This window comes from Apis dorsata, unplaced genomic scaffold (assembly GCF_000469605.1).
Source record: "Apis dorsata unplaced genomic scaffold, Apis dorsata 1.3 scaffold_74, whole genome shotgun sequence".
Taxonomy (NCBI): domain Eukaryota; kingdom Metazoa; phylum Arthropoda; class Insecta; order Hymenoptera; family Apidae; genus Apis; species Apis dorsata.
The window spans coordinates 2,192,603-2,204,034 of record NW_006263372.1 but is presented as its reverse complement, the minus strand read 5'-3'; the positions used below and the strand labels follow the sequence as shown (position 1 = coordinate 2,204,034).

General features: G+C 29.4%; 2 protein-coding genes and 2 long non-coding RNA genes across 6 annotated transcripts in view; 3 read left to right on the top strand and 1 right to left on the bottom strand.

The window, feature by feature from the left end:
- LOC116184910 overlaps positions 1–6,308 on the top strand; it is a 7,038-nt gene extending 730 nt beyond the window's left edge. The window contains exons 2-4 of one of the 2 annotated variants that reach the window (XR_004149566.1): positions 4,920–5,430; positions 5,738–6,065; positions 6,205–6,308. This is a non-coding gene — a long non-coding RNA (uncharacterized LOC116184910). Of the gene's footprint in view, positions 1–4,919; positions 5,431–5,737; positions 6,075–6,204 lie in introns of those variants that run through there. The other variant, XR_004149565.1, reaches the window with a different exon arrangement.
- LOC102679685 (flotillin-2) overlaps positions 243–11,432 on the bottom strand; it is a 105,176-nt gene continuing 93,986 nt past the window's right edge. Inside the window, exons 2-8 of one of the 2 annotated variants that reach the window (XM_006610611.2) lie at positions 5,746–6,042; positions 4,932–5,164; positions 4,284–4,403; positions 3,976–4,190; positions 3,493–3,676; positions 3,071–3,168; positions 243–2,414 (exon numbers count right to left, since the gene is read on the bottom strand). In XM_006610611.2, coding sequence (XP_006610674.1) covers positions 2,408–2,414; positions 3,071–3,168; positions 3,493–3,676; positions 3,976–4,190; positions 4,284–4,403; positions 4,932–5,164; positions 5,746–6,042 — 1,154 coding nt within the window. In that variant the 3' untranslated portion in view covers positions 243–2,407. Of the gene's footprint in view, positions 2,415–3,021; positions 3,169–3,492; positions 3,677–3,975; positions 4,191–4,283; positions 4,404–4,931; positions 5,165–5,745; positions 6,043–11,432 lie in introns of both variants that reach the window. The other variant, XM_006610610.2, reaches the window with a different exon arrangement.
- On the top strand, positions 6,490–7,218 carry LOC116184912. The gene is made up of 2 exons (XR_004149569.1): positions 6,490–6,721; positions 7,133–7,218. It is a non-coding gene; the product is annotated as an uncharacterized LOC116184912 (long non-coding RNA).
- LOC102678750 (glucose dehydrogenase [FAD, quinone]) overlaps positions 8,461–11,432 on the top strand; it is a 5,274-nt gene continuing 2,302 nt past the window's right edge. The window contains exons 1-3 of the mRNA XM_006610603.2: positions 8,461–8,579; positions 10,216–10,439; positions 10,771–10,941. Coding sequence (XP_006610666.1) covers positions 10,244–10,439; positions 10,771–10,941 — 367 coding nt within the window. The 5' untranslated portion in view covers positions 8,461–8,579; positions 10,216–10,243. The remainder of the gene's footprint in view (positions 8,580–10,215; positions 10,440–10,770; positions 10,942–11,432) is intronic.

Sequence of the window (11,432 nt, the reverse complement as noted above, 5' to 3'; positions counted from 1 at the left end):
TTTTTTTTTTTTTTTTTTTTTTTTTTTCTATTTTATATAATTAGCATTTACAGCTTCGATTTCTTATTATAATAAAAATACTATATAGACATGGACCTTGAACTTACGGATTACGACTTCTTTAATAATTTTCTTTTCTTTTTCTTTTCATTCTTTAACTTTTTATTGAATATAAGTGCATTTTGAAATTAGTTCTTTCTGTCATTTTTTTTGTACTGCTCTAAATGTACTATGCATTCTCATTTTTTTGTTTTCTCTTTTTTTTTTTTTTTTGTTAATTAATTAATTGGGAAGACTTTGGCGACAAATGGCAATATCCATGCACTTCCCTTTTAGAATTTGGCTCTTTTTTACTTTCTGTAATCTTTGGTTTGAAGATTTGTTATACAGATATAAAGTATTATATATATACATATAAATTAAAAAATATAAAATAAATATAAATATAAATAAGATATAAATAAATAAATAATTTTAGTTTTAACAAAAATTATATCAAAATATATAAAAAAAAAAAAAAGAAAAATAACATTTTTCTTAAAGAATTTTCTTATTATTATAAATTATTTTTTTTCTTTCTTTTTTTTTTGTTTCTATTGAACAAAATAAAAATCGTCAAACCAATCTCTCTTTTCCTTCTAATTAACTATTATTTGGGAACATTAAATATAATACCGGGACAGGACAATGAAATTTGTACTCGGCGACGCCCGATATCATAGTTTTATTATTACGATTTAATCATCGTAATCGTGATGTCGAGATGGACATCCTTTTCGCGCAGTAGAACTCGAATATTCTTTTTAAAGCAAAAAATCATCATAGAAGTTAATGCTTGGATGCGAGCACTATTGCGAACCGAATCGGGAAAACAGGTGCAACACAACAGAATGCTCATTGCGCAATAGAAAATTATCATTTGTTCTGCTATACGGCGGCAAGACGATACTGTATTTACAAATTGATTGGCACTTTCTTCGGTTTGGAGAGTACATTTTGATGGCGGGAATGCGATTGATTCCGATGCGTGGTCAACCGAGAGAATTTCAAATGCGAATACGTATCAAACGAGAATAATCGAATTTTTCTAATAATTTTTAGAATTTTCTTTTGATTATTGGAATAGCGTTACATTCATAATTGTTTTTATAAGTTATTTTTGAAAAAAGAATAATTGAATTAAAAAATTTCATTATTGAAATTAGTTCTAAATTTTTAATAAAATGTTCTGAAATATATTGAGCAATGATTGATAATTCATCTTATTCTAATATTTGCATATAAACAATAAATACAATAGAAGAATTAGTATATTGAAAATACATGCAGTGCAATAGCAATGCAATTTAGAAAAGTGATTGTACATTGGGTATATTCCATTAGAAAGTAAGATCATAGAAATTCACTTTCCTTAGAAGCAAAGTCTCTTGAATGTGAATGAACATCATTTAACTTGGAATTTTCTTATGTGTGAATTTCTATTTCTAATTTAAATATCTTATCAAAATTCATTCAATATGATTTCATTTTAAGTTTTTCAAACTGTAACAAAAAAATTGCAATATATTCAATTTTTTCAAACATTTAAAAATCAATATTTTTCTCCTCATTTGATACGTCTCGATATAAGCAAGGTAGAAATTCCAGTTGCTATAACACACACGTAACTAGTATGTACAACTGTAACTATGGACAGTTAATTTCACGCCTACTCCGCACGAACGTGTCTCATCATCTTCTCCCTTTTTTACCATCCTCTTGGTTAAGTTTCTTATTTATGAAGTTGAACACAATTGTTGACAGTATTCAATCACAATAGTTAACTCGCAAATAATTAGCGATATACGTGTGTACTCGATTTTCCATAAACTTCTTTTAAATTCTTCTTTGTTGCTTGCCGATTTGTTTCATCTTCTTCATTTCTTTCTTCCACATTTTTCTTTCTTTCTATATTATAATTTATAGACTGCATCGATTAAAGTTCAATTATTAAGAAGGATTCAGTAGGATCCAAAAAATCTTCAAAACAATGCACGTGAAAAATGAACGTGCATGAGTTATGATGAAGTTGAAATAGATTATGTGCGTTGTAGTGATCCAATATAATGTGATATGAAAGATAAGATATTGAGTTTATGTCATATGTATATGATCGGCCTTAAAATCGACGCATTCGTAGCGGAGGAATAACCGATCTGATCGGTTCACTTTAGCGTCGTTTCATCTACGTTTGAGGTAGAGTAATTCGGGAAAGAGAACAAAGTGAAGTGTCACTGGTAGATGATAGAATAGCAGAGAAATCTTTGGCAGTATAGTGTTTATTCTTTTCTTCAGCCGATTCCGAGTATCCGATCGTCTGGTCGCCGTTGCTGCTTTTTCCGCCATTACTTTGCTCCTGGTATCTTGCCTAACACCTGAAAATGATTTAAATAATGAAACGTTGTATAATGTTAAAGTTTTATATAATAAAATAACTAAAAGCTTAAAGATGTGATGTTAATGCGATATTATATTAAATTATGAGAAAATTGTAAGAAAATTGCTTGCTTTGGACATTTGAATGTGACAGTGTTGTGTTCAATAGGAATTTTGTTTCAATATTTTGTCAATATTCTGGATTTTTTAAGGATCAAATGATGTTATCTTCTATGTTATATTTTAATGTAAGAAGTTTTAAACATAACAATAGGAGAATATATAAGCCTGCAAAAGTCTCAAAATTTTAGATTACTTATTATAATAATATAAATTATTACATTCTACTATCTATTAAAATATTCTATATGGAATTATAAAATACATTTACAATTATAAAGTATTCTATATGGAATTATAAAATTACAATAGACTTAGATATATTTCAATTTCATTTAGATTTAATCTATTTCTCATACTCAATAGAGAAATTGAAATATTTCATCTTTGAAAGTTCGTGTAACTTTTATTTAAATCTACAGTACTTTCGATACCGAACGTTATCTTTATACACTTTCTAAGAGGCCGGTGGCCTCTTAAACATACTTTTGAAATATCTACACCGGTCAGTGCTTGAACAGCTGGAGGTACTTGCCCCACAAGGCGTGTAATTTCTCCGCTAGTCGCGTCATTTCCACCAAGAAGAACGATTTCCTCTGTTCTCGCTAGTGGTGCGGCCACTTCTGCTGCAATCTGAAATAATGGAGCATATTAATTGATAGTATGTTCGTAAATATATTATTAAGTATTATTATGTATTTTTTAATAATATGAAAAGGGATAAATTTTAAAAAATATTCTATTTTTTTTAAATATAATACCATTTTTATTTTTTTTTGTTTGAAAAATTTGATTAAAAATATAAAATTTAAAATTTTTTTTTAAATTTTAATCCGATATATTTATAAAATTAATGTCAGAACTTATAATACACATTCATAATATACGTTTATAATACACGAATTTATAATATACGATAATATCACGATTATCACGAGCAAGTGAACGATCTCTCACCTTTGGCAAAGCATTGAGTGCAATATTCAGAATAGCAGCTCCGCCGTATTTCTTGTAGACAGCGGCTTTCATCTGCATACGTTGAGCCTCTGATACTCCAATCGCTTCTAATGCTTGAGCCTCGGCTGTTCCAATCAATCGAATCCTCTCAGCTTCAGCTATAGCCGCGTTCACGGTCTGTGTTCTAAAAATAAGGAAATTATTAAAACATATCTACGCTTAGAATAACAAGGAAAATTGATTTGATTTTATTGAAAGTTAAGTTCAATCTAATTTTTTTTTACGGATAAATAAATTATTTTAATTAGAATGTATTAAAAATTTACTGTTAAGAGGTTAAGAAGTTTTAAAGATTATGAATTAAAATAGCTAAGTCAAAAATTATATATTTTTATTTTTTTTATTACTATTTTAATTAGTATTTTAAATTGATTAATCTTCTATATTTTTTCCATAAATTCAATACACAGAATTTCAAATTACCTCTTTCCTTCGGCTACTTTGCCAATTTTATAATGTTCAGCCTCCGCAGGTAATCTCACAGTGCTTTGAAGCTCATGTTCCTTTCGACGTACCTCTTGTTCCTCAACTTCGATCTGTTTACGCCTTTCCACCACCTCTATTTGAATCTCCTCGTTTCGTATTCGTTGTCTTATTTTTGCCGCTTGAAGTTCGTAAGCCAGTTGTGCCTCTGCTTTCTATATATCCGATCCAATCAGTTTTATTAAAATTCTATATATCCTTCTGATGAAAATATTCGATCATAATTGAATCTTTCGAGCGTAACTTACCGCCGTGTTCACTTCCTGATCGAAATTCGCTTTCTGCAGTTGAAAGAGTCTGGCATTGTCTTCGATCTTTGTGTCGGTATTATATTTTATATCCATCGCTGCTTTCTCACATTCTGCCTCCTGTTGATCAATTTTATACGAAATATGAAATAAATATCGATGAGTATTTAATCATCTATATACATATAACATTTACTAATTAATTAAGTTCATATAAATATTTTACATTGTTTAATCTAGTTTTTAGTTTCATACGATTGCAAAAATGCAATGAAAATAGAACTTTAAAAAAATTCACTAAAATACCATAATTATAATTCCTAAAATTTTTCTAGTTTCTCACTAGATATAGATACACTAGATATAGATACACTATAGTTCCTACTGTTTTACCATAACTGTATATAAGAAATAAAGAAATATTATTGACAGTTATAAAAATATCACGAAAATATCGATTTATGCATTGTTAATAATATTTCTAATAATAAGTTCAAAAAATATAAATATTAATAAATAATAATTTCGATATTTATTTTCATTATCGATTTTTTAACGACATTATCGACATATCGACCTATCGACAACATGTCGATATTATCGATGGTCACAATTCTAATCGAGATTATTTTTCAGACGTGAACATACTCGAATGCCAGCATCGCGATTCGCCTCGGCGACGCCGACATCGGCATCTCGTTTGACAGCCGCAGTTTGTGCCTTGCCAAGTGACGCCAAGTATTGAACGTCGTCGTATACGTCTTTTATCGTGAACGATAAAATTTCGATCCCCATGCGACCAACATCTGGTGCCGCTACCTCTCTCACCAGTGTCGCGAATTGATCCCGATCTTTGTACACCTCCTCTACCGATAACGTGCCTGAAAGTTATCCATAGTTTTCCTATTTAGATAAACGGCCATATTTTGTAACTTGAAACATGGATCCCAAAGGGAAGAGACGGATTTGAATGTTTTATTTTACGATCCATAAATGTGCACGCTATTATTATTATATATTTTTAATAGATATGAATTGAATATATGTGAAATTTAATTATTTATATGGTTTGAGACGAATTGAGATAAAATAATTGAACTTTGGACAAATACATATTTTAAATCACTTATGAAATGATGTGAGAACGGTTAGTCATTTTACATTTAATCTTTAATTTGATTATTTATTTATCTTTCTAGAATATTGTAATTTTGAAACTTTTGTTATTCGTAGTGAATAGAATAATAAATTATTCTTTTGTAAAATATTTAAATTTGACATTTGCCATTGTTATGTATAAGAACCTACTGTATAAGAACTAAAAATACTCGTTTTTCTTTATTGCTCAATACGCCTTTCAATTCATTGTACGCGATAATAATTGTTATATAGATGTCTCACACTTTCATAGTTCGAACATGTTCATTTTTTTCTTTTTTTAGTATTCTTTCTAGAGATATACCTAATATCGCACGAAGATGACCCTCGAGGGTAGAAAGGATTGTCGATTTGATTTCGTAAACGCTTTTTCCTAAAAATTGTTCGCTGGCAGTGTGGAGGAGTTCATCAGCCTTCATGATCTTGCACTGTGCTACTCCTGTGACGGTCAATGGTACTCCCTGTGCGGTTTCCACGCTTTCACAGACAGGATTCAGTGTCATCACCTCGAGAGATAATCGTTGGACGTCGGTTACGAACCACCACGTGAACGCGTAACCACCTACGATGGTCCTCTTTTTCATGGACCCGCAACATCCTCCTGAAAATCGAAAAACAAATTTAGTACAAATTTAGTACAAATTGAAAAATATTTTGAAATTCAATTTTTATTATATGTTATTTGAATAAGAATAGACTATGGTTAAACATAATCATAAATATAATCAATTAATTTCTAAAGAGATTATGTATTGTTTTTCAGTGGAGATTATGTGGATTACGAGAATCAATAACCTGAATATTTCGATACGTATAAAATGATATAATTTTAATGTATTATTGCAAATAAAAAAGTCATTAAATGGTAAGAAAATATTTAAAGGATTAATTGAAAACATCGGAAATAGGCAAGATGCCTAAGTGGAAATAGGGGTGTTAAAGTCAAATATATATTCAGAAAATCATATTTTATTAAATGGAAACATATGATACATTTATTTACAACTTATTAATTTAGAGACAATATTTTAATTTTAATTTTGCGATTTTTGTTAAAATCGAAATACGAATATATCTTTTAACTTCCAATTGAAAAAGAATTTCAGAAACAATTTAGTAAGAAAATGTTGAAACACTGAAATTGAGAAACTCTGAACGGTAATGCGAGCGTAACAAAATGATTCAACAGACCAACTTTTCCTCAAACATTGTTTGTCACAATTCGATTTGTGATTCAATGATCGTTAAGCCCAATACATAATCGCGATGGTGTTGCAACGGTAAGTAGGACGTTCCTGTACAGAGGCCGGCGACGCCAACTCTTTTACCGTAAGCTGGATGACGTCAAGAAATAATTCCTCGAATGGGGGGCATCGCGTTCACCATGGACGTGACGCGTATCACGTAATCCGCTATCAACGATTTTTTTATTAACAAGAATTTTTTTATTTATTTTATTTATTTTTTATTTTATGACGTTTATAATGTTATCGACGATTTTTTATCCTTATTCTTCTAAATTTTACTTTGGCCCATTTCAAAATTTTGATCAATTTTGATTTTTAAAGAATAATCGAAAAATTGTATTTATTTAAATTGGAATTTGAGAAAATATAAAATGTCTGAAATTTCTTGATCAACTTAAAAATTAATGGTTTACCGTCAAAATTAATACGAACTGGTCACTTTAGGAAGAGTTCGTGTTTCGTGCACGTGTTTAGAATACGTTATAATTCGATACTGGTACACGTTGAGAAATCTTCATTTGTATATTACGGTAATTCAAGTCCTATTTTCATTTAAAGCAAAACTAAATTACTTGTAATTAAATAAATAAGTCTTAATTTTTATATACGTATTTGACTCTCTATCTAGCATGCACATTTGAAGTACCACTGTTCAAATATTTTCTGTATCTTTTTCAGATTCTAATTAAAAATTTATCTCTTGCTTTTATATGTCTAATTCAAAAAAGAAAAAAAAATAAAGAAGATTCCTCGTCCTTCGAACACTATTGAATTCTATTCGATTCTACATTCTTTTAACATTTTCTATATCTTTTTCAGATTAAAAAAAAACTCAAAAAATCATCTCTATCTATATAATTTAAAAAAAGGGAAAAAAAGAGAGATGAAAAAAAAATGGCGAAAAATAGAGCACATGAAGAGGTCACGGAGAGTGATTCGTCCTCTGAATTCCACGCCACGTTTCGTTTCTACGGGGACGGCGAGCAGGAAGAGAACGGAGATGAAGGAGAGGTCGAAGAAGAGAGAGGAAGCGGAGGACCGTTATACCGCGTTCGAAAAGATTGTTAACCTGTTTGCGCTCCTCTACTACGATGAATCCATGTGAAAACTTCTGACAAGAGCAAGGTCGTGGTCAGTGTTACACCGTACGTCAACTGGTCGCCAACATCTTCACGTGAAATTTGTAATTATTCCCTTTATAAGAAAATGACTCGATCGAGCACGGTTTTCTTTATATTTCTTGTAGAAATTTATACTTTTTACTCCTTCTGTTTATAGTTGTTATAAAAAGAATTATCTTCGAATTTGACGAAAGAAAAAAAGGAAGTGAAGTGATGCCTTTGTACAAATTGTGAAACTTATAGTGGAAAAATATTTGATAAGTTGAATTCTCTTTTTTGGAAATGATTGGAGAAATATTGAATCGTTGAAAATGGATGGGCTGTTCGATTGTTTGAAAGGAGTAGTAATTTTGGAGTGTGTTTTCTTAAAAATTTTGGACCATACTGTTCGAGAAATTTTACAAAGAGAGTAAAGTGAAATGACAGAGGAAGAAAAGTCGAGTTTTATTAATTTGTTGTCAACGACGAAGAAACGGTTGGATAACAAAAATTTAAGAAGAATTTATTAATTATGATCGAAGAGCAAAGTTATTTCTGTTGCAAAATTATAATAGATGGTTTAATTATTGAAAGAATAATATTCGAAGAAGTTCGAGTTATTTAGTTAGTTAGCTAGTCTATTAGATTGTAAAGTACAATATAATTATGTGAGAGAAGATTAGTAGCTAATGTAAAAAGGCAGTGTCGTGATGAAAATTTCATGTATATCGATTATTTAGAAGAAAAGAAGCTTCTAGATTGTATTGCATTTGCTATCTCTTCAGAAGTAGGTGAGCAAGTATTACTTTCCTTTTCAAACATATTCAATTTCTACCAAATATAAAATTAAAAATCTAAAATATAAAAGTCCAGTATAAACGACATTATTGCTATACATAAAATATTCTTTGTTCTTTCATTTTTATTGCACAAAAATTTTATTTCTTTTGGAGTTTAATTTTGCTTTTAATAGCATCCACTATACATTAATATATGTTAAAATTCAACAATAATTACGAAAGTTAAAAATATTACAAAGTAAATTTTTATCTAATCTAAAATATAATTATATAATAATATAACATAATCTAGAAATATAATTTTCGTTACAATTGACTCTTATGAATATAATGATACTAATTATGGTAAGAATAGAAATCGTGGCTTTTAAATTATAAACAGTTTAGATTAGAAAATGGCACAGAAATCTAGAAAACAATAAAAAACAAGAAAACGTGATTATCACACCCGCAGTTTATAATGTAAATAATAATGATGATAGGTTGTATAGGTCTGACCTCCTTTATATAGTATAGAATTAAACATATACTTAAATGATAGATTAGTTTAATAATTGTATAATTTCAATGGAATGATTTGAAACAAATAATACATAAAATTAGCAATATAATCGTAGTGTCATTATATTATAATGGTTAAATATAATTGGTTTCTCTATTGGTTATAAAATGATTAAATTTTTAATAGAATTTTCAACAATTATTTGTCAGGGATAGACAAATCGAATCTATTGCGGAATTTTATCCTTAAATTTCTTTCCTTCGAATCTTTAATTATTATTACTTTTTTTTTTATTTTAAAAATATATAAATAATTACACGATATGGCAGAGACACGTTGATAAATAATCAAGAAATATTTTCAATATTTTTTCATCGATTCGTGGTAAATTAAAAATAATGTAATACAATACAATGCAATTTAAATAAACTAAAAAGAAAAAATTTATCAAAATATTCGAATTCGAAAGAGGTAAAATTTGTCCCTTATCGAAGAAATAATTTTCGAAACGTGCTCGAATCAAAATTCGAATTGGCGAAAATTGACACAGGATCTCCCCTGCTCGCGGAATATTTCGACGATAGGATGTACGTGAGGATCATCATGACCGTACTGACCGCGATAATGGTGAATTACTTAACAGCTGAAAGTTTCACGTGCCATTGATATTCCTCTCGTATCAAACCACGTGTACAACAGCCTCTTGACTTTTCTTTAATCGATTTCTACGTGGCTACGAACTCGTTTCGAGGTTCGACAGTATCGAGGGATCGTTTGCTCGGGACGGTCATCCATCATGGATGAACACGAGGACGTGGCTCTGCGTTTGGATAAATAAAAATAAAATAAAAAAAATTGGTGCTCGAAGAATTGTGACATTTATTTGAGAACAATTTTTAGTTTCAATTTTATTTCACGTAGAGGTTGGAATATTATTTTATTTTCGATCAGTTTTATTATTAAATTTTTTTAAATGACTACATTAAGTGAATAATTGACAAATTGATTTAAAAATAAATTACTAAGATTCGATTTCTATTTTATTTTTGATCATTGAATGATAATTGAATAGTTTTGATTGAAGATAGTGAATGATGATTTGATGAAATTTAATATTGCAGATTGATTGATAAGAAGAAGAAAAAAAAAAAGAATGGGTATCGAGAGCGTTTTAACTGGAGGCCTGACCTCGGCATCCAGCGGACTTTCATGGTTCTTTCCGGTGCTCGCTGCAGCCCTCGTTTATTTCGAGTACGAAGTGATGGACAACGAGGCACCACCGATTAATATACCCTCTGAAGTGCTCTTGCCTGCTTATGACTTTATCGTGGTGGGAGCTGGTTCAGCAGGTATGTTGACATCATAATTCTTGAAATAAATATAATAAAATTAGTTTCTTTTCAAAAATCGTGTCCAAGGAGATAAAAATTAAACGATGAAATAGTATATTGGATAATAGAATAATATATTCGAGTCTATTTTAATAAATATACAACGTATTTCCTTTTACTTCATTTGTCTGTCGTTCAATTTATAAAAAGTAACGTTTAATATTTCTTATTAATGTCTAATATTCTTTCACTTTCCACAAAATTTCACATTTCGCATATAGATCATGTTTATCAACTTTGTATTATATAAATATAATTTCAACCAAGTTTTATTAAACTTTCACTGTAGGAGCTGTAGTGGCAAGTCGCCTGTCTGAGATAGAAAATTGGAACGTGCTTCTTCTGGAGGCTGGCGGCGACGAAACGGAAATCTCTGATATTCCTCTGCTTGCCGGATATCTACAGCTTAGCCAACTCGATTGGCAATACAAAACTGAACCTGATGGACAGTCCTGTCTAGGTAAATAAATATCAATACTTATAATTGTTTCCAAAGCAACACTGTTTTCCATGAATTTAATAGAGTATGGATATCAAATTTTAAAAAACATTGATACAAAAATTGATACAAAAATTGCAAAAGTTTCAAAACTAATCTATGCGTTATTGGAAGTGATTTACACTGTTCAATTCTTAATAAATCTCTCTATCTTTTCAAAAAAAGAAGAATAGTTTATATTATTAAATTTTATCATTTTCTTTCTCCCTCTTTCATATTCTTTACCATAAGTTTACATCTTTAAGAAAGACATAATGAGACAATTGGCAATCTAAAAAAGAATCTGTTATATAAAATTGATTTCAAATTAATTTCATTTGTTACAATTTCAAAAATCAATCATCCTCCATCTTAAAGGACAGAAAAAAGTATCTAGAATTCATACCTATAATTCATCTGTATATCATAACCACCTATTTTTTCACTAAAATAAAATAAATGACAGAAAAAAA